The 23,393-nt window shown below is 44.1% G+C and overlaps 1 protein-coding gene across 3 annotated transcripts; it reads left to right on the top strand.

Annotated features, from left to right (window-relative positions):
• The first annotated feature begins 483 nt into the window (after positions 1-483).
• On the top strand, positions 484-23,105 carry hm13 (histocompatibility (minor) 13). Of its 3 annotated transcripts, XM_033628871.2 has the most exons (12): positions 484-876; positions 4,941-4,976; positions 9,830-9,928; positions 10,014-10,096; positions 11,284-11,372; positions 11,625-11,710; positions 11,916-12,041; positions 12,169-12,226; positions 12,457-12,577; positions 12,747-12,849; positions 13,039-13,124; positions 19,062-23,105. In XM_033628871.2, the coding sequence occupies exons 1-12, from the start codon at positions 649-651 to the stop codon at positions 19,132-19,134; spliced, it is 1,188 nt and encodes a 395-aa protein (XP_033484762.1). In that variant the 5' UTR covers positions 484-648; the 3' UTR covers positions 19,135-23,105. The 3 variants fall into 3 exon arrangements, with proteins under 3 accessions (XP_033484762.1, XP_033484764.1, XP_033484763.1); XM_033628873.2 differs by lacking the exons at positions 4,941-4,976; positions 19,062-23,105 and adding an exon at positions 15,962-18,233; XM_033628872.2 differs by lacking the exon at positions 4,941-4,976 and having other exon boundaries at positions 486-876.
• The last annotated feature ends 288 nt before the right edge of the window (positions 23,106-23,393 follow it).

The following is a 23,393-nucleotide window of genomic DNA, read 5'->3' as shown; positions in this document are numbered from 1 at the left end:
GTTCATCTGTTCCTGCCACAGTTCAGTAGTACGAGTATCAGAACACACAGCGTGGTTTAAAAAGAATCACAATGATCCAGTCAGGTGGGCGTTCATGGTTGTGAGGGTGTTCTGTAGATGTGGAGCACACTGAGCTGCACATGTGGGTCAAAGGTCAAGTCCATCAGACTCAGGATGTGAGGGGCGTGGCCTCTTAAATTTAAATTCTGGGCCTTAATCATAGCGCCCCCATCTGGCGTCAGTTTGTGCAGCAGCTCTCACACACTGGTGACAAAAGTCTGTGATGAACTGTCTCATGGCAACATCCCATAATAACAATAATAATAATGATAATAAGATATTATTGTTATTATTGTTTAGTCTTCAGCGCAGGACCTGAGCCGCAGTATCTCCTCAGTATCAGATCAAAGATGAGAACAAACAGTTGAACACGTTCAGACTGGAAACAGGAAGCAGTGTTTTTAGTGACAGCGGAAACAGCGTCAGAGTGAGCGCTCTGTCTGCTTCCTGCTCTGTGCTCAGTGTTTTAGGAAACGTGGCCTTAGACCGTGAAGCTCCATCATCATCATCAGCAGCAGCAGCAGCAGCAGCAGTGGATGAATGAGCAGCACCGTCTGTCACCTCTCGATCCCGTCTCTCAACTGAACCATGTCCTCCGACACGGAACAAGTCCCGGCCTCGGCCCCGGAGGCCGCCGCCGCCGTCCTGGACGCCCTGAACGCGACGGACTCCAACGGGACCGAGGCGCTCAACGTTACGGCTAAATTCGTGGCCACTCCGGAGGGCACTGCGCTGGCGTACGGCAGCCTGGTGTTCATGGCTCTGCTGCCCATCTTCTTCGGAGCCCTGCGCTCCGTGTCCTGCTCCAAATCCAAGGTGAGACCCGGCGGCAGCTCGCCGAGCACCGAGCCCGGTGAGGCGGCTTCACCACGGCCAGCCCGCCGTTAGCTTCCACCGGTTAGCTAGTTCCGCTAACAGCTAGCTAACGGCTCCGTCCACACACTAATGTGTTCAATATTATTATTTAAATTAAACAGTGATAAAGTCCCCGGATGCAGATCAACACTGTCTGACATTAATTATAAATATTAATTAAATCAGATTACAATGAGCGGAGACACGGCGGAGCTTCCGTCACAGCTGTTCACACTGTTACCGTTAATTTTCCGCTAATTAATAACTGACATCAGTTTTATTTCAACCTGTTGGACACCGGTGTCCTCTGACGTCCTTCCGGTCTCGTGCTGGTGATGTCAGGTTCTTAAAAAGGGTCAAAAACAAAAATATTGATTATTTATGTTTGTCCGGTGATGGACACTGTTGGTGGGACACTTGTTTGTTTGTTTGTTTACACTTCTGTCCCCCAGGTGTTTGTTTACACTTCTGTCCCCCTGTTATTTATTTACATTTATGTGTCCTGGTATTTTTGACCTGTCTGTGCAGCAGGTGTGATGAGGACACCTGGACAGGTGTGATGAGGACACCTGGACAGGTGGACACAGTCAGATAAATGAAACAGAAGAAGACACAGAGGATTTTGGGGGAAGATTCTGATGAGCTAAATAAAGTTGTAAACAAAGAGCTGATGATGATAATGAAGGGTGAAGGAGGTGAAGATGTCCGACAGGTGTTGACGTGTACCTGAACACAGCCTCAGGTGTGTGTTTGGGATTACTTACACTCTGATTGGACGTTTTGTGGAGACATGCTCAGGTGTGCCTGTTAGCTTCAGGTAGCATGGTCTCTGTAGCTCAGAGCTTCAGTGTCACTGTGAGGTGGACTCACCTGTACTTTACCTGAGTGCTTCCTCTTTATGCTGCTTCCTGCTTTGACTCCTCTGTGTTTATCTGATGCTTCTGTCACTTGGTAGTTTACAGGTTCAGATCCTTCAGATAAACAGATGAAGTCATGAATAAATGAGGACGTTTCTTTACAGGTGAAACGACTCAGCAGCATGTCAACACATATAAACTGTTCTGAGTGACACATGAACACAGCAGAGATTATAACACAGCACAGTGATAGAAATATCATGAACCATTCTGCAGAATCACAACTTTAACTTGTGTTACTTTAGATTTAGTTTAATCATGATAGATGTGTGTTTTGATTCAAAGCTCAGTGTGTCGGATTTACAGAAAATATGATCTGATCACTGTGTAATAAGCTGAAAATACCAAACCCTGTTTTTTTCCCTAAATCCAACCACGTGTGTGTGTGTGTGTGTTGGCTAAACGTAACCACGTGTGTGTTGGCTAAACGTAACCACGTGTGTGTGTTGGCTAAACATAACCACGTGTGTGTGTTGGCTAAACGTCACCACGTGTGTGTGTTGGCTAAACGTCACCACGTGTGTGTGTTGGCTAAACGTCACCACGTGTGTGTGTTGGCTAAACGTCACCACGTGTGTGTGTTGGCTAAACGTGACCACGTGTGTGTGTTGGCTAAACGTGACCACGTGTGTGTGTTGGCTAAACGTGACCACGTGTGTGTGTTGGCTAAACGTCACCACGTGTGTGTGTGTGTTGGCTAAACGTCACCACGTGTGTGTGTGTTGGCTAAACGTAACCACGTGTGTGTGTTGGCTAAACGTCACCACGTGTGTGTGTGTGTGTTGGCTAAACGTGACCACGTGTGTGTGTTGGCTAAACGTGACCACGTGTGTGTGTTGGCTAAACGTCACCACGTGTGTGTGTTTTGGCTAAACGTCACCACGTGTGTGTGTTGGCTAAACGTGACCACGTGTGTGTGTGTTGTTAAAAAACATCAGTTGGCGGTGTTGTATCGACGTAGTGCTTTTATTTTGAAAGAGACTGTATGCAAAGTGTACATTTCCTGTGAAAACAGAAGTGTATTTTGAAACACGGCGTCCCAGAACGTCAACAACCAACACACCCAGGGTACATTGGACGTCATATGTCAATGACCAAACGTGGACATGTGACGAGGTCACAGTGAGAGTTTGATGTAAAATCAGAATGGTTGTGTTCTTGTTCCCTCAGAATGAGACGTTTATATCTACACAGGGAGCAGGTCCTTGTCTACAGAACAGACAAGCCAAACACTGACTCCAGATAGAGACGTTCATGTTGTCGCCACCGTAGTCAGAAGCCGCTGCATGACAAGCTTGTTGGAAAAACTGATTTCTTTTTACATGGAACGTCTTTCTTCCTGGTGTAAATCAGCTGGTCTGTTTTCTCCTCCTGAATCTGACACAGTGGAGCTCTCAGTGTGACGCAGGAGTATAACTTGGTGAAGTAGTTTGACTTCAGTCACAGATCTGAGTCCTTGTCAACATATCAACACATCTCCTCATGTCACAGTGTAGAGTCGATGTTCAGACGGCCTTTTATAAATGTAACATTTTAAACTTCTGACAACTTAACAAACTGTCACTTCTCGTCTTCTGCCACTCGTTCTTGTCTCAGGTAAAAACCTCACAGAGCTCAGAGCTCCACCACAGGAAACACTGTGAAGTCCTGTCAGTCAGCTGTGAGACGCCCAGCGGCACAAACACAGACCCCTCCAGGAAGTCATGGATTTAAAACAACACCTCAGTAAATTTACTGTCTGTTCAGGACGAGTTTAAAACCCACGTTTAAACCTGATCAGTGTGCACACAGGTGACAGACAGCACTGCAGAGTGAAGACAAGTTAGTCAGGATCACACAGCAGCAGATATGTGTTTAATACAGATGCTGAGTGCGTCAGGAGAACCAGCAGCGCACCTAGTTTAGCTGATGATGATGATGATGATGATGATGATGGTCACTTAAGGCTACAAACAGAAAGGTGGAGAATGAAACTCAGCTCTTTAGCTATGACGCCTGAGGTCAACTTATTTAATTAATATCACCCTGGAGGTGGCGCTGTTGTCCCGTCCATCATCACAGCTGTGGTTCAGTCGTAGAGATGAAGACACAGACTGAGTGATGAAGATCATCAGGTCTGATATTCAGTCCAACAGCTCCACCTCCAGTCTGATACTGTTTCAAATATTTAGTCATTAATATCTAACATCTTGTATATCAAACAGTTAAAGGTCCAGTGTGTAGGATTCAGTGGCATGGAGCTGTGAGGTTACACAACTGAAACGTTACCTGTGTGACAAACTTGAATGTCCCTAACTGGAGCCAGTGTTTGGTTTGTCCGCTCTGAGCTACTGTAGAAACAACATGGCAGACTCTGTGGAAGAGGACCTGCTTCATATGTAGATGTAAACTCTGAGTCTCTGCTGTTGTGTCAGGTGTGGTCTCTGGTGTTTTGTCAGGTATTGTTTCTGGAGTTGTCTTTGCTGTTGTCTCAGGTGTTGTCTGAGATGTTGTCTCAAGTATTGTCTCAGGTGTTGTCTCTGATCTTGTCTCAGGTGTTGTCTCTGCTTTTGTCTGAGGAGTTGTCTCTGCTGTTTTTGTTGTTGTCTGAGGAGTTGTCTCTGTTGTTGTTGTTTTTGGTGTTGTCTGAGGAGTTGTCTCTGCTGTTTTTGTTGTTGTCTGAGGAGTTGTCTCTGTTGTTGTTGTTTTTGGTGTTGTCTGAGGTGTGGTCTCTGCCGTTGTCTCTGCTTTTGTCTGAGGAGTCGTCTCTGCTGTTGTGTCTGCTGTTGTTTTTGGTGTTGTTTCTGCTGTATTCTCTTGTGTTGTCTCTGGTGTAACTGGGTTTTTTGGCTGTTGAACTGTGTTGAATGTTTTCCTTGTTTTTCTTCTTCTGTCTCTCTGTCTCTCTGTCAGCCATCTTGAATTCTTTATAATGAGATCCGCTTAAAATCCTGTCAGAATTTAATAATAAATTGTTTCCTGTTGGACTGATTTGATTTTTGGGCCGCTGCTTCCTGTCCTCCTCTTTGTTGCCGATCTGATCCCTCTCTCTCCCTGTCTGTCTGTGCACATCTGTCTGTCCATCCATTCTGTCCGTCTGTCTCTCTGTCTGTCTGTGTGTGTCCGTAGGAGCTTGGAGAAAATGATTACGATTCTGGGTTCAGAGTGAGTACACAGGAAACGCATCACACTGTACACAGGAAACGCATCACACTGTACACAGGAAACACATCACACCGTACACAGGAAACACATCACACTGTACACAGGAAACACATCACACTGTACACAGGAAACACATCACACTGTACACAGGAAATGGCCCTCAATCAATGAATCAATCAATATGTGGCTGTTTTCAGAGAGGAAACAGTTTTCTTGATGAACTGAGGTTAGCCGGACATGATGATGACATGATAACGATGAGGGTGATGACTGATGTACAGATGGTCAGTTTGTAGGTGACGTTTTCCTTCCGAGCTACAGTTTTCAGATCAGGTCAGATTTATGAATGAATGAATTAGGGCTGGAGTGATTGATCAGTGATGTCATCAGTTATGGTCATGTGTTTTACAATACAGTTTGCAAACCGTGTGATGGTGCATCTGCGTTATAGTGAGCTACGCCCACCTTCACCCAGTCAAAGATGGAGCTGTAGCTAATAAGGCTTCTTGTCAGAGGAGCCCCTGCTCTGCACGGACACTTTCAAATGGTCAAATTCATTTACCATTAAAGTGTACGTTACTACAGTGATTAAATATATCAATGTCATCATCATTTTAGATTTTAAATAAAGTAAAATCCTGATTGTCCAGTTCAGGGAAACAGCTGCTGTGATATCAGTCATTAAATTACTGAATGTGTCACAGCAAGACATCTGACACATAGGCTGTACTATTATTATTATTATTATTATTATTGTTATTATTGTTGTTATTATTATTATTAGTGTTATTATTATTGTTATTATTATTATTATTAGTGTTATTATTAGTGTTATTATCATTATTGTTGTTGTTATTATTATTATTATTATTATTATTATTATTATTATTATTATCATCATCATTATTATGATCAAAACATGGCAGTGATGTGGAAAGTAGACTCATTTTAAAATATGCTGCTGTTGTCATTATTTTTAAGTGAAGATGATTGAATACAATTATTTTAATATCAACAAGAAAAGTTTTTGATTTTAGTTTTGGATAAATGTGTTTCTACAGTAATCAAGTAATAGAAAAATAATCTTTGGAATAATCGATAGATTAGTGATAGATTTCATTGACTAAACGAAAAAATAAACGTTGGGAAAATAACTGAGGTGCAGCTTTAGAATGAATGAATTTCTTTTATATTGTACAAACTGTGAGGACTGAAGAGAGTCAGTGTTCCATGTAAAGTGTAAACTCTGACATGTCTCGTGTTCAGATGACCAGAATTTAAATTTTGATGTGTTAAGGCCAAGCTGACGGTCGGCCGTCGACCAAAGTCGGGCCGTCGGTGAGCGTCTGTCGGCCTAGTTTTTGTGGTGTGTCCCGCACCGTCAGCACTTTGGCGTCGGCGGCTTTTCGGCTGATTGAGCATGTTGAATTGGCGGCGGAGCTTGTCGGTGAGAGAGATCACTCTGATTGGCTGTTCAGGTTTCATTTCCTCGCCCCTGTAGCGAGTGAATCTGCCTGTAGTGAAACCGGGGCTAACCGGTGCTTCCTCCTCAGGCTCCACTTCACTCAGCTGCCCCACAGACCCGCTGCTTCTTCACACTTTAACCTGAATAACAAACCGGAGCTAGCTGGGAGCAGCTAGCGGAGCGTTAGCCGCAGCATGACCGGAGGGAAGCACAGCCAGTTAGCCTCCGCTAGTCTCTGAGCTAGCCCCGGCTCTCTGTTTGGATCCAACCGGAGCACCGAGCCCTGGTTTGTTATTCAGGTTAAAGTGGGAAGAAGCAGCGGGTTTATCGGGCAGCTGAGTGAAGTGGAGCCTGCGGAGGAAACACCGGGACCGTCTGGATGTAATAGTCCGTGGAGGTGCTGCGGTGCTCGGCTGCACAGATAGGAAACCCCTCGGCTGACAGGATGTACCACTCTCTCACTCCGCTCTCTCTCACGCAGGCGCAGAACGTACGTGCTACTTGGCCGTCGGATGTAGTCCGTGTAGTGTGTTCAAATGCAACTGACACAGGGCGACGTGAGGCGACGTAGACGACGCAACAGTTGGCTTTCGTCGCCGCTAGTTCGGTTTGGTGTGTCCGCACCTTTTGACAGTTTTGTTGCTGAAGTCTGGACTCGACGGAGAGAGTTTGTTTAATTAATACATATTTATGTTTTCATCAGTGCTACTCAGTGAATGTGTTAGTGATCAGAGCTGACCTGATTTTATTTGCTTCATTTTCTTTCTTCTTAACATTGTCTGAAAAGATGTGTGTGGGACTTTAGATTTTATGGTGTCTTATAAGTCCATGAGGGCGGGGCCTGAGTGTTGGCATCACACAGTAACAGAAGCACATGAGACAGTCTGTGAGAAGGAAATCACAGACATGGTTAAACATTGTTGTTTCTGTGTTCAGCTAACGGAGTAAAAGATGAGCTGATTTTCAAAAGTCATGAAGTAAAAGATGAAACATTTTTTCAGTATTTTAACTTTTTAATTTCATCTTTTACAGTTTCATAATAACAAAAACTAAAAAGGTCCTGGAGCCAAAGTTCAGCTCCTGCATGGTCAGTGCTCAGCAGCGCCCCCTGTTTGTATCCAGCTCAGAGTCTCTCAGTTCTTGTTTAGAGGATTTCTTCATGCTCTGCTCTTTGAGTTCTATCCACAGGTGTTTAATGATGATTAGGTCGGGGACTGTGAGGGGGCGTGGCCTAACCTGTCCTCCTCCTGCTCAGGTAGAAACTCTTGGACTCCTCTGAATGAAGACTTTGTGTCGTCTTCTTGTATCTTGGGCTGCTCTGGATGAAGTGGTTGGTTCCTCATCCTCCTCCCCCTCTTCCTCCTCCTCTTCCTCCGTCTGTCCTCACCTCCTCTCTCCTGTCATTTAGTCTCATCTGGTTTCATCTGGTCTCTTCTGTCCCAGTTTCTGTCTCAGGGGAGTAGATGGAGGAGAATATAGATGGAGGTGACTCTCCTCTGTCAGTCTCTCTGCAGTTCAGATCTGAGTGTGGAAGGACGGCATGATGACAGAGGACGAGGACAAACCTCAGTTTTATTCTCACCTGTGCGTCAGTGGAAACTATGAACCTGTTCATTTAGATGAATGTGGACACATGTCCAGTGTGACATGTGAGCTGCAGTGACATCTCTGGGGTCTCTGGTGGAAACAGCTTCTTCTCAGGCTGTTGACCTGATGTGATTTTGGGGAGACGTCAGATCCATCAGTCCAACATGGCTCCATCTGTCTCAGAGGAGAGAGCTTCCTCCTGGTCGGCCGAGGCCTCACTCAGACCAGAGGGACAAATGCAGCTCCATCATTCATCTGAACGAAGACGCTCAGGCAAATAAAAAAGAAGTGTCTCCAGCAAAACGGCCAATCAGATACCTGCAAGTGCACCTTTCTGATACTGCAGGTTTTTTTACTGTTTACGTCAGCACCATCATGACACAGAGTTCCTACAGTGTGCCGTTTGATTCAGTCACAGGTTTGGCTGAGTGTAGAAATATTTGTGTTTCCAGATTATTAGGGACGGGTCTTTATCCATCAGCAGTTTGGGTCTGATTGACTGTATACATGCAGGAGTCACATGATCTGAGTGTGTTAGTCCCACTGAGACAAATTCACTTTAGGACCACTTCAGTCACACTAACGTGTTTACAGGGATTTAAAAGTCCAGTATCAATAAATCCACTTTCTCTGATGTCATGGAAACGGACCGTGTTCTACCTCCAGTAGATGTCGGTCGGCTCAGTTTGGAGAAGCAGTCCGAATCTGAAGCTGAGCGATATACATCTGTGGATGTGGTCAGCAACAAACCATATTTTAGACGCCAATGCCAGCGCAGCTTTACCTCGTCATCACAGACCTCTGACAGAAGAACTGAAGCCATTTTATCTTCAAAGTAGAGATACCACTTTTTCCTTCCCGATTCTGATCCCTGAACCTTAGGTATCTGCCGACACCGAGTACCGATCCGATACCAGCGTGTAAAATAACAATGGATGGGATATGAATTGTTGTATGTCTCAACTCCTAAAACTCTGTGTAAAATATTAAGAAATAAATACATAATAGTAGAATGAATGCCATAAAACTTTTGTTATTATCATTATCCAGTGTTGACACAGGTCAAGACACAGGTTAAAGTGCAGCCACACAATCTCCACTCCGTTTCATTTTCCTGTAGCGTGCGTACGCATAATGACGTGAGGCATTACATGGTATCAGATTGGTCATTGGCTGTACTCGCCGATACCACATTTTAGGCAGTATCGGAGGCATTTCCGATACTGGTATCGGTACAACTCTACTTCAAAGCCAGACTCCACTGATGGTAAGAGTCAGTTTCACCTCCCTGATCAGAGGAGCTGCTGGTCTGCAGCTGCCTCCAACAGTCAGCCTGTGTCACTGTGTCTCTGTGGTGTGTTAAAGGGTCAGTTCAGATTGATTCAGACTGATAATTGATGGAGGCAGCAGTCGACCAGCAGCTCCTGTGTTCAGAGAGGTGAACTGACTGCTACCATCAGGGGAGTCTGATCAGAGCGTAGAAAGTCTCAGCTCAGTTTCCCATCAGAGGAGGTCGTGATGAGAGGGTGAAGCAGTGAAACGGTTCTAAATACAGCGTGTACTTAAGCTGACATGGACTGTTTGAGGTGTCTGAAATATGTAACAGTATGTTCGTGTCTGCCGTCCGCAGCAGTGTTGGTGCTCCTGTCTGCTTCTCCAAACCTTTCCGACTGACTGTGGATCAGTACATCATCCTTCAGAAGACCCAAACTGTCTCTGCAGAGTGACACGCTGCCCAGTCGTCCTCTCTGTATTCATCCCTCCTCTCTGTCTCTGTCTCTGTCTCTGTCTGTCCTCCCAGAATACATCAGACATGCCAGAAACGATCACCAGTCGAGACGCAGCGAGGTTTCCCATCATCGCCAGCTGTACTCTGTTTGGGCTCTACCTCTTCTTCAAGGTAACACACAGCGTCACATGTAGAGTCTGTTTGGATGAAGTGTCTCACCACTCTCAGGTTAACGATGGACGTCTGTCCTCTGCAGGTGTTTTCTCAAGAGTACATCAACCTGCTGCTGTCGGTCTACTTCTTCGGCCTGGGCGTCCTGGCTCTGTCTCACACTATGAGGTAAGAAATCTGTGAATCCTGGGAGACTGAAGGAATGACCCTCTCCTCTCCTCCTCTGATTGGCTCGTACTCGTTACCTTCGCTGGCTGGTCTGGTCAGGGTTAGGCAGGAGGAGTGGGATTGGTTAGATTAGAGTAAGAATGTCAGGTAAGCCAATCAGAGGCAGAGGAGCTGAACACACGCTGTGTCTTTAGAAGTGAATTAATGACCTGTCTTTTTAATCTGGCATTTTAATGTGCAGTAATATCAGTCTTGATTTTTGAGTTTTAACCACTGGTTTTTAACCTTATTTTTCCCTCTTGTTTATTTTTATGCTGTTTATTTATTTATTTATTTATTTACTTTAAACCATCTGTTTTTTGTTTGTTTTGTTTTTTAATATTTTATTGTCTTGTTGTCATTTTCTGGGTTGTTGCAGCCGTCAAATTGAAGTTATTACTTTTGTATTTGATAATTATTGTGGCTGGTTTACAACTTAGTTTTATAACTGAAATTAATTTGTTTATTTTGCTTACTAGGGGCCTATGATATTGCTAGGATTGTTTATATTATTGTTTTTGGGGGCGTGTCGTGCATAACAGGAGGATATGTGGCTCAGGTGATTGTGCGGCGGCACATGGAAACCTAAATGTTTGGTGATAAGAGGCGGTTGTTGTGAAAAGTTTTTCGACCACGTTATTTAACTTTTTTGTTGCTATTAAAGACTGTTTTGTTTTCTACTGGGTGTCTTAGTAATTAACAGTTTGGAACGGATTTAAGTTGTAAAAATAAAAGCTATGATCGTTTAAACCGTGACGAGGGAAAGTTTGTTTAAACGTGAGTGAAGTGGACCTCGCAGAAGTTTTCTAAAACACAGAGGACAGACTTTTTTTTAGAGAAACCACTGTCGTGTAAACATGGCCTCAGAGTGCAGCTGTGGCACTCTGAAAATAAGGTGCTAGGAAACGTGTGCGTGTTGCAACGGCGTCTCTCTGATGTTTGAGCGCCCGCTGTGTGTTCACAAGGGAAACAATGGATTTCAGGGTGTAAAACACGCGGCACGTGTACGGCTCCTCAGGTGGGCCATTCCTTCTCTCTCCTAGGATTCACAAAGTCACATGAGATGAAACAACACAAAGTAAAGTACATTAAATCTGATGCTGTTGTTAATTTATGTTGTTGTTGTTGTTGTTGTTTGTGTCTTTCAGTCCTCTGATGTCCAGAATCTTTCCAGAATCTTTCCCTAACAAACAGTACCAGCTGCTCTTCACTCAGGGCTCCGGAGAGTCCAAAGAAGGTGAGACCTGCTGCAGTGACACTGTTTCATCATCATCATCATCATCATCAGTTGTTTCTTTAGTTTGATTCCACTGAATTTCAAAGACCCAAACTACAGAACAAGTTGTTTCCTCACAAAGCTCTGCTGTCGATATTCCAACACTTAAATCTTGTGATACTTTAAAATGAAGTGTTGTAAATATTATTGTTGTTGTTGTTGTTTATATTTAAATCTGACCAATCACATTCACATCTCTGTGTCTCTCTGCAGAAATAGTCAACTATGAGTTTGACACCAAGAACCTGGTGTGTCTGCTCATCAGCAGCGTGGTCGGCGTCTGGTACCTGCTCAAAAAGGTGAAGTTCAGAGGAGCGTAATCAGCTGTTCCTGTTAGTGATGTCACACTGCTGCTTATCAGAGAGCGTTTCATCAGCTGGAGGTTTTGTCATAGTTTTTAATGGGAATGAAACTTTTTGTGATAGTTCGTCTGGACCCTGTGATGTCATAGCAACACATAGTGACATCACAGCACTAACGTGTCTGCATTTTGTGACATCACAGCACTGGATAGCCAATAACCTGTTTGGCCTGGCGTTCGCCCTGAACGGGGTGGAGCTGCTCCACCTGAACAACGTCAGTACCGGCTGCATCCTGCTGGGGGGGCTGTTTGTCTACGACGTCTTCTGGGTGAGATTCTTTTTTTGAGTCCAAAAATTAGCTGTTAGCCGTTTTATAAATGTGACAAGATGGTCTCCAACAATGACCCAGCAGCACCTGAACACATCATGGCATCGCTCTCTGTCTCTGTCTCCAGGTGTTTGGGACCAACGTCATGGTAACAGTCGCCAAGTCCTTTGAGGCACCAATCAAATGTAAGTATGTGAGACAGGTGTTAAACACGCCTGAGAGAAGTGAATTTGAATCCGCAGCACGTTCAGAGTGACGTGACGCTGTGACGTGACGCTGTGACGTGACACTGTGACGTGACGCTGTGACGTGACGACGTGACGCTGTGACGTGACGACGTGACACTGTGATGTGACGACGTGACGCTGTGACATGGCGACGTGACGCTGTGACATGACATCTCTGTCTCCTGCAGTGGTGTTTCCTCAGGACTTGTTGGAGAAAGGACTTGAAGCCAGTAACTTCGCCATGCTGGGTCTGGGTGACATCGTCATCCCTGGTATCTTCATCGCACTGCTGCTGCGCTTCGACGTCAGGTAACATCTCTGTCTTCTTCTTCTGTTGGTAATGTTCCTGTCTCTCTTTGTCTTTTCTTCTGTGGTGTCTCTCTGTGTCTCTGTGTCTCTGTGTCCCTGTGTGTCTCTGTCTCTGAGGCAGATTCAGACCTTTAATGTCCCTCATGATGATCCTGTCTTGTCCCTGCAGCCTGAAGAAGAACAGCAGGACGTATTTCTACTCCAGTTTCCTGGCCTACATCTTCGGACTGGGCCTCACCATCTTCGTCATGCACACCTTCAAACACGCACAGGTACGACACAAGGGTCAGAGGTCACCTCTGCAGATCGATGTACTTCTCTTTAAAGATGGAGTCATGTGGAAAGGGGTGTGGCCTGTAGATGTGATTACATCACAGTAAGAAGCACTGACAGGTGAAGACGTTTTGTCTGTTGACTGTCTGTCTGTCTGTCTGTCTGTCTGTCTGTCTGTCTGCCTGCAGCCCGCCCTGCTCTACCTGGTCCCAGCCTGCGTCGGCTTCCCCGTCGTTGTAGCACTGTTCAAAGGAGAGCTCACAGAGATGTTCAGGTGAGTAACCTGGACGCCACCGAAGGGGTTTTTGGGGAGTTTTTCCTGATCAGCTGTGAGGGTCATAAGGACAGAGGGATGTCGTATGCTGTAAAGCCCTGTGAGGCAAATTGTGATTTGTGATATTGGGCTTATAAATAAAATTGATTGATTGATTGATTTGATAACCATGGCAACCACACATCCTGCTGGTCATGTGATGATTATTTCTGTGGACTCGGGGCCTGGGTCCACATGGCATTATTTAAAGCAGCAGTAAAGTGGTGGCAGGACGTTGGGGAGCGCTGGAGGTGTTTTTTTTTAATAGCGTGCTGCGCATGGGTTTTGTTTCTATGACAACAATATCTTGACACTAAGACTAAGACACAGTTACCTTAAAGCTTACAAAGCTAATGGTGATGAAAGCACAACACTCAGCTGAAACACTCGGTGTCTGCTGGCCGACAGCAGAGAGTCACCTCACTAAAGAAGCAGCAGTGACATCATCAGTGCTTTCTGAAAGATTCAGAGATTTTCAGCTCTAAGCGCCAGAAGCAGCCGTCTGAAACCTGTCGGTGGAGCTGACAGTGATCAAAGATTCTGTATGAAACTTTCAATCCTTGTTTTTGACTCTGTCGACTGTTAAATGAGCCGCGGTAGCATCCTGTTGAGGTGCGAGTGAGCAGCAGGGCATCGACCAAGTCAGTGACAAACACTGAACGTGATCGACCGTCATGTTTACAGAATACTGAAAAATAAATGACAGTTAAATCTAGATGAATGTTAACGTTTGGACCATCGGCTCTGTGACAATAACTAGTTTATCGTTTGCATATTTATCAGCTGACGTTACAAAGCAGCCAACAGCAGATTGATGCTGCGTAGCTGCACAGCTAGCTGGTTAGCATTAGCTATATTTCGGTTAGCTAGTTGTTAGATCATATGTTATCAATTAAATCAACACCATTTGTCATAAGACATTAGTCAGTATCGTGGATCACGTTAGTTGGTTAAGTAATTTGGTAGTTAGCTAGCCAGCTAACAGCAATAATGTTAGTGAGCAAGCAAGCTAATTGTAGCCGGCTAGCTTTATCCTGATGTGGTGTTTGTTGCTTTGTAACATGATCTCATAAAGTAATTTACAAACCAGCCCCGGCAGTCTGGATGAATCAGCTAACGCTGTCCACTCAGTCCTGTATTTTGCTACGTTAGCTAGCTAGCAATTTGTCTGGGTTACCAGGCAAGCTAGCATTAGCTAACACTTTTTAGCTAAAACTACAATATCACAATATATATGACATGTCAGTGTTTCCTGTTGAAGAAACTGAAGTTATGATACAGAGGCTTTTATTCTGAAATGCAAACAGGAAGTGTTGAGTTGAAAATAAACTTTATTTTTTTCTTTATGTCTGTGTCTGATATAAACACTGAACCTGTAGTGAAGGGCGGTGCAATGTCAGTAAAACTATTTTCACTGCTCTGCTGAAAACTGTGCGCGTCACGCAGAAAAAAGAGGCGGGGCCTCTCCAGCTGTCCTCAGCTGATCACCCCATCACACAGGAAGTGACGTGTTCAGGCCAACGTGACCTTTATCAGAACAACGACTGGAGATGTCATCACAGCTGATTCCTGTTCAGTTTTATGATGAAGAAGTTCATTCAAACATCCGACTGAAGCTCTGGACATGTGAAAGGTTTCCTCCCACTGCTCATCAACAACAGTGCCGCTGTGGAAAGTGTCCCACCGTCTGCTGGTTCCACTGGTCCTGATCCAAAACTCTCTGTTCGGGTGGACTTTACACCACAGACACTGAGGTGCAGCAGAAACACTGAGGTGCAGCAACACAGAGTTTAAGTGTGAAGTTGTCCTCAGGCCAAACAGCGCGAACAAAACGTTAGCAAAGCATTAGCGTTCGTGTTCTGGCTTCAGGTGTTTGCTCGTTACACAAAGCAACAGTGAGCACGTGCGAATCAAGAGGATGACGTCATCGTTTCTCAAAGTGCTTACACGTCCTCACAGATGAACAGTAACGAGAGTTTTAAAAAATCTAAATGTTCGCAACCTAAACTGTGTTTGTGTGGACGAGAGGTTACAACGTAGAGGAAAATATGCATTTACAGAAATGTCTGTAACAAACTGTTGGTTAGTTGTCATGGAAACAAGTAAATCTCCAGATGTAAAAACATTTTTTAATTTCTCTGTTTCAAATCTAAACTAATGCATAATAATGGTTGTTATTTTCCATGTGTGAGTCCTGATGTGATGACGTGCAGGAACTTAAACGGTCTCTGACATAAAGACAGTTCCTGCTGCTCTGTGATTGGTCGGCAGAATAAACAGCCGATGCCTCTGTAACGTAACAAAATAAATGTGTTCTGTACGGGATCAGAAGAGGTCCAAACATTTCATCAGTCCATCCTCTGGAGTTTGTAGTTTGTGCTGAGACCTGTCCGTCTGTTTGTCCGTCTCTTGTCTTCATCGTCCTTCATCCCTGTGACGTCTTTGATTGACAGCCACTCGCCTCTTCGCCCTCGTCAGCCTCATTTGTTTTCCCAACACCTCGTTCACTCCCGCCCCTCTGGTTTCCTCCTCCATCCCTCACTCCCCCTCCTCCTCCGCTGCGTCACCTCCTCCCCTCCTCTTCCTCATCCTCTCGTCACATCTTCACCTCCTCCGTCCTCTCCTTTACCCTCCGTCTCACAGACGTTAGCAGTTCTGCGGTAAACTTTAACTTTACAGTTTCAGATACAAACTTACCACATCCTGTCTTTCTTTCTCTCCTCCCCCTTTACCTTTCATCTGTATCACCTCTCTTCTTTCCTCCTGACCCATCCATCCTGCCCCCCCCCCCCGGTTAGCTATGAGTCGTCAGAGGAAGTTCTCCCTGGCTCTCCCAGGCTCACTTCCTTCCCAACTGTCAGCGGCTCGCCCGCCAGCCTGGCTAGCTCCATGGATGCTGTCTCCATGGTGACAGGCTCCTCCCCCCGTCGCCGCAGGTTACAGCCCACCTCCATGTAGAGGCCCAGCCCCTCTGTCTTAACTCCCCCCCCTCCGGTCTCACCTGGGCAGGTAATCAGCCCGTTCACAAGTGCTGTCGCCCCCATCCATCTGTCCATTTGTCCATCTGTCAGTCTGTCCATTTTTGTCATAAACTACAACCATCATTCCATCAGTCTGTTGATATGAATACTTTCTCATACGTATCTGTAACGATTGTAGTTTAATAAATGAACAAAAACATTTTAAATCTATAAATTTTGTCAGATTTTTGTTCCTATATGAACACGTTCCAAAAAAACCTTCCATTATCAGGCTCAGATATGTTCTGTGGCTGCAGACAGACTGACGGACTGATGCACTGACTACAAATGTCTCTTTGACAGTAAAGGTTGCTGACTGCTGGTCTGGTCAAATAAAGGCATGATCATCATGAACAAATAAAGACCAGGGTGAAAACTCTGCTGAGGCGTCTCATATAATCTACACTTACACAGAATTACAGCTGTATAATCAGACTGTACTGTTGTTGTCCTGTGTCTGTCACAGTGGCTGTGTTGTAGTAACATACAAGTGCCACAAGGTGGCAGTAGTTAGATCTGAAGTTTCATGTGGGAACCCTGCAGATGTTTCACAATAAAAGCCTTCTTCATTCTCTTCAGTGAAATGCCATGGGGCTTTTATTTTGAAAGCGAGACAGGAAGTGTTGAATCAATGTTAACATCATGATGCTGAAACAAAACCTACCAGAGAAAACAGCAGCAGGTCAGAGACGACAAACTAAAATCTGACCAAATATTTTAATCAGTCAGAGTGAAGAGACGAACGACTGTCTGTAATAAAGAGACGAACGACTGTCTGTAATAAAGAGACGAACGACTGTCTGTAATAAAGAGACAAATGACTGTAATAAAGAGATGAACGACTGTGTGCAATAAAGAGACGAACGACTGTAACAGAGACTAACGACTGTCTGCAATAAAGAGACGAACGACTAACAGAGAGACGAACGACTGTCTGCAATAAAGAGACGAACGACTGTCTGTAATAAAGAGACGAGCGACTAATAAAGAGATGAACGACTGTCTGTAATAAAGAGGCGAACGACTGTAATAAAGAGACGAACGACTGTCTGTAATAAAGAGATGAACGACTGTAATGAAGAGATGAACGACTGTCTGTAATAAAGAGGCCAACGACTGTCTAATAAAGAGGCGAACGACTGTAATAAAGAGATAAACGACTGTGTAATAAAGAGCTGAACGACTGTCTGTAATAACGAGATGAACGACTGTCTGTAATGAAGAGATGAACGACTGTCTGTAACAAAGAGATGAACGACTGTCTGTAATAAAGAGATGAACGACTGTCTAATAAAGAGGCGAACGACTGTCTGCAATAAAGAGGCAAACGACTGTAATAAAGAGATGAACGACTGTCTGTAATAAAGAGATGAACTGGAATTTCTCAATTATGGGATCAGTAAAGGTGTATCTTATCTTAACGACTGTAATAACGAGATGAACGACTGTAATAAAGAGGCGAACGACTAACAGAGAGACGAACGACTGTAATAAAGAGACGAATGACTAATAAAGAGACGAACGACTGTGTGCAATAAAGAGACGAACAACTGTAACAGAGAGACGAACGACTGTCTGCAATAAAGAGACGAACGACTGTAATAAAGAGACAAACGACTAATAAAGAGGCGAACGACTAATAAAGAGGCGAACGACTGTAATAAAGAGATGAACGACTGTAATAAAGAGATGAATGACTGTCTGTAATAAAGAGGCGAACGACTGTAATAAAGAGACGAACGACTGTCTGTAATAAAGAGGCGAACGACTGTAATAAAGAGACAAACGACTGTCTGTAATAACGAGACGAAAGACTGTAATAAAGAGACGGACGACTGTCGGTAATAAAGAGATGAACGACTGTAATAAACAGACGAACGACTGTAATAAAGAGATGAACGACTGTCTGTAATGAAGAGATGAACGACTGTCTGTAATAAAGAGGCGAACGACTGTCTAATAAAGAGGCGAACGACTGTCTAATAAAGAGATGAACGACTGTAATAAAGAGATGAACGACTGTCTGTAATAAAGAGGCGAATGACTGTCTGTAATAAAGAGATGAACGACTGTAATGAAGAGATGAACGACTGTCTGTAATAAAGAGATGAACGACTGTCTGTAATAAAGAGGCGAATGACTGTCTGTAATAAAGAGATGAACGACTGTAATGAAGAGATGAACGACTGTCTGTAATAAAGAGATGAACGACTGTCTGTAATAAAGAGGCGAACGACTGTAATAACGAGATGAACGACTGTAATAACGAGACGGACGACTGTCTGTAATAAAGAGACGAACAACTGTCTGTAATAAAGAGGCAAACGACTGTCTGTAATAAAGAGACGAACAACTGTCTGTAATAAAGAGACGAACGACTGTCTGTAATAAAGAGACGAACGACTGTCTGTAATAAAGAGACGAACGACTGTCTGTAATAAAGAGACGAACAACTGTCTGTAATAAAGAGGCGAATGACTGTAATAACGAGACGAACGACTGTAATAACAAGATGAACGACTGTAATAAAGAGACAAACGACTGTCTGTAATAACGAGGCGAACGACTGTAATAACGAGACGAACGACTGTCTGTAATAAAGAGACGAACGACTGTCTGTAATAACAAGACGAACGACTGTCTGTAATAAAGAGGCGAACGACTGTAATAATGAGACGAACGACTATAACAGAGAGATGAATGACTGTCTGTAATAAAGAGACGAACGACCGTAATAACGACCTGCGAGGACGCCGTTTAACAGTTTACTGGTTTCTTTGTAAGGATGAAGTCAACAAGGCCCTGCTGGCTGATTAAGTAATGAAGACACCTTTGTTTCTCTCTTCCTCCTCTTCCTCCTCCTCCTCTTCCTCTGCAGGTACGAGGAGACCCCTCCTGAGCACGCAACAGAGACTAAAGAGGAAACAGAATCAGAGAAAAAGGACCAATAACATCCATTGCTGCCCCGCCCCCTCCCCCCTCCTCCTCATCCTCATCCAGCCTGCTGCCACCACATTTCACTGAAGCCCCTCCCGCTCCCGCTGCTCCAGCTTCCTGTTGGTCGCTGGGGGAAACGGGACTCATGTAGCCAACGTTGTTTGTCTCTGATAACTGCGGGAACGGCTGCTGGTCTCCGTGGTAACGGCTGCTGGTGTTTCTAATTAAAGGTTGTTTGGTAACAACATTTGAGACTCGGTGCCTGCCATGATTCCTCTCTCTCTGCCTCTCAGCTGCTCGCACACAGGAACGCACATCATCGGCTTTTATCGTACGTTTGTTCGGGAACGCCGTCAGAGTGGTTAAACGGCAGCCGCAGCGTCGTCAGGTCTGACCTTCTTGTGTGTTGGCAGCTCATTGGCTCAGATAGACCAGGAAACCATCAAACCTCCGCCGCCTGAAGGAGCACTTGGTTTGGAAAATTAACGGTAAAACAAGCGCTCCTGTTTCCTTTGTCTTTAAAGCCTCCAAACAAAGAACCACGGTTCTTCGTGCCATCCTCCCACAGTCCCACAGTGACCTCCACAGTGTTAACTCTTCAGACGGACACATCGTGTGGGCGTGGTTCTTTGTCTCCGGGTTTCTTCACTTCCTGGTTTATTTGGCGCCGGGCCGCCGCTCATTCTGCCTTCTGCTTTCTCACATCAGTGTTTTCTGTTGGTTCCACTTTTATTGTTTCTCCTTCAAGGCCAGAATTTTAAGATGAAAAATCCAGTTTAGATTTTTTGATAATTTCCAGTTATTTTCTCGCGTCTTGTCTGTTGTGAGAACTCGTCCTGTAGGTGTGACTCAGTCAGCTGTGATCCGTTCTGTGGAGCGAACATGGCTTCACATTCAAACCTGCAGTGTTTGTAGTCGTATGTCACGGTCAGGCCTCATCCACACGCACACACCTTTACTTATACATCACTTTTTTATGTGTTTTGGTCTTTGGTCCACACAATCTGTGTTTAAGTAGAGTTCTGTTGGTTGGATCAGATTCAGCTGTTTAATATGAATATTTGATAACTCGTTTTTTTTTTTGTCCATATAAAGTTTTTAAGTTTGAACGGGATTCAGTGGTACGTTCATTGTGACAGTGGTACACACATTATATCGCAAACAAGCTAACGTGCTAACGACATGTTGGAAATGTGCTCCAGATATCAAACAAGAAGTATCTGCTTCTCAGCAGAAGAGAGGAGATAAAGATATCTCAGAGTTTCTCCTCCTGTGTCGCTGCATCACGTCCCTCTGTACCAAAGAGCGCTCTCTCTGCAGCAAAATCTGGGGACCAAAAAGTCCCCAGAAGTTCACTGTACAGCACACTGACTGACTGACTGACTTGAAGCGATCTGAGTGGACTGAGGGGTCTCTGACTAACGATTTGAGTCTGTGACTCTCGAGGAGGCGGCTCTACGTTTAGGCTGACTGAAAACAGACCTGATATAAAACTCCATCTGGGTGAAAAAGTTCAAACTCTCAGTGTTGATGTGCAGACGGGAAAACCGAGCTTGTCTTGTGACATCAGAGTGTGCGCGGTTATCGTGTTTGTAAGGTGTCACAAATTAATTTCCTGTGATGGCAGATGTGGCGAACGTCGAGCTGGCTGTAACCTGCCAACAGGACGTCATACACGTTTAACCATGACTGTACAGTTAACTCTACAGTGAGGACGATGCAGACAGGCAGCCTTCAGGTGATCGCTCTGTTCTAAGTTTCTAAATGACCAACATCATCTTCTGCTTCGCATGGTTTCAGGGTTACGGTTATATCGCCACCTGTTGGTTGGCGTGCTCCTGATGGTGCTTAAGTTGTGTGTTTGCGTTGTAATGTGGACAAAGTAGTTTGTTTGTTTGTTTTTTTTCAAACAGTGCAAGTGTGGACCGGATTTGATTTTTTTTTTAACAGAGGGGTAAAATTCTGTTTTCAAAACCCCCCGTGTGTGTGTGGACCAGGCGTCAGTGACGGAGGTCGTTTTTGTATCTGTCAGACTTTGTGTTTTTTCTTTTTTAAACCTTGAATCCAGTGAATTCTGATTAAAAGATGAAACTGGAGCTGTTCTCTTATTTTCAGTAAATCTCAAACCAACAATGTGTTAATACATCTTAATTTTGGAAAATGTTACAGGCTGTGATGTGTCAGATTATTTTGTATGTTTTTCTTTTCTGTTAGTTTCAGGTCTTGAAGGTGGAAAACATTCAGAGACTCCAGGATTTGAAAATGGTTATCTGCACAATATTTGGCTCAAACATAAAACCCACAGGTGTGGTTCATTAACGCAGCACGAGTTATTAATAACTGTGTGAACCTGAAAGGGTTAATTTTTTAGAGCGTGCACTCTGCGGAGAATTTAAAGTTAAAATAAAAACAGCTGTGGAAACAGACCAAAGGCATCTGAAGTTTCCCACACAGGTGAGTGTTCACCTGGACAGGACAGGTGATACATCTGGACAGGACAGGTGAGCGTTCACCTGCCTGGTTCTTAAAGTTCTGGCCTGTGAGAGGAGACTGAGGAGAGGAGTAAAGGGAGAAGGAGGCACGCTGAACCTCCTCTGCTGAATATTTCCAGTCCTCCAAGTCCTCGTTCTCAGGTCTTATTGGTGGAGAGGCTGTGAGGGGCGGGGCCCTGCGGCCTCCTTATCCAATGAGCTGTGAGAATGAGCTGAGGAGAGGAGTTTATCTGTTTATCCACAAACATTCTCAGTTTTGGGCTTTGAACAGTCAGTCAGACAAAAGAAGACGTTACACCAACCAAACGATTCATCAGGAAAACAGTCGTCTGATTAAAGCTTTGAAATAAAAGATGGATCCGTCACTTCCTCCTCCACCAAACCAGCTCCGGTTCTTCTACTGGTTCTGTTCACGATTAATAGAACCTCGGTACGATCGAGCGAATCAGCCAGTGTTTCCACCAGTTTCGGTGTATTGTATTGATAACCTGAAACTTTTGTTCTCTTATTACAGATATTTATAAATAAAATTATTAAAAATAATTACTAATAAATAAAAAAATATTTTTAGCCAAAAAAACAGATACTGAGACTTCTGCACGCTTTTTTTTCCTGACAGTTTCTCATTGATTCTCTGTCGTTGCTTTCTCCATCCCTTCTGTCTGTGTCGTCACCGTTCAAACTTCAGGTTAACAAAACCTGCTGGTGTTTAGTTCCAGCTGGGGACCAACGTTTCAGGCTCCGACCCAATTCTTTAAATTTATTTCCTTGGTGGAAACGCTCTGAACGGTTTCTCATTATGTGTGGGAGCCAGAACAGAACCAGTTCCATGTTGGTGGAAAAGGGGTCTTGAGACCAACATCAGATGTGAGACTTGGGTCCACGTGAAAATATCTGAGTTTGAAATGTAGGAAACAGAAACAGTGCTGTAAACTACATGTCTCACAATACCAGTGGCCCTTAAAAGTTTATTTCTTCAAAAGGTTTTGAAGGTCAGTTTTTTTCTAAACATAATGTCAAAATAAAATTCAAATCTAAACGGTGAAAGTCATCATTTGGAATTTTATACAAACATATTGACGTCATCACAGAACTCACATTTTTTAGTACATTTTGAATTAATTTTGGAATTATTTAACATTTCGCAAAATGAAAACCTTTGACTCAGATTTAACTGCAGCCGCTCTGACTGGACGTATTCAGCCTCACAATATTATTCTCGATGTTCTTGGTGTTGTTGCTTTATTAAGAGATGCACAGTTTTTGTATTTTGATGTAAAAGATGAAAAGAAATCCAAGTATTCTGCTCCTGTTCAGCTCAGTGACGTTCAGTAGCCCCTCATCATTTTAAATATAACGTACCTGAAATGTTTTTCATTTTTCTTTCTCTTTCTCTGGTTGCATTTGTGTAAGAGGTCGTTTCACGGCTCCGACTGTATCGTTTATTTGCAATAAACTTTTTGGTGTTTTGATCACCGTATAGAGAAGCATAACTCTGACTCTGTCTGGTTTTTCCATCATCATTCAGCAGCAAAATTAAAATGTTGTGATATGTTGGCCCAGTTCATCTGCTTGCTTCTGAGACAGCCAAGTATTTAAAAGAAGTATTTCTTCAGTGTAACTGAATCATGTGTTCAGAGAATGACAGAGGAGCTCGAATAGATCCCTGAGGAACTCCACCTTTATGGTACACATCCACGCAGATTAACAGCCATATTAATCTCATATGGAACCGAACACTTAATTATGATATTAACCGTCTCCTGAATATTTAATGTTGG

The sequence above is a fragment of the Epinephelus lanceolatus genome, chromosome 8 (assembly GCF_041903045.1).
Source record: "Epinephelus lanceolatus isolate andai-2023 chromosome 8, ASM4190304v1, whole genome shotgun sequence".
In the NCBI taxonomy this organism is placed as follows: Eukaryota; Metazoa; Chordata; class Actinopteri; order Perciformes; family Serranidae; genus Epinephelus; species Epinephelus lanceolatus.
Note: the sequence above shows the minus strand (reverse complement) of the source record. Positions and strands in the feature narration are given on the sequence as shown.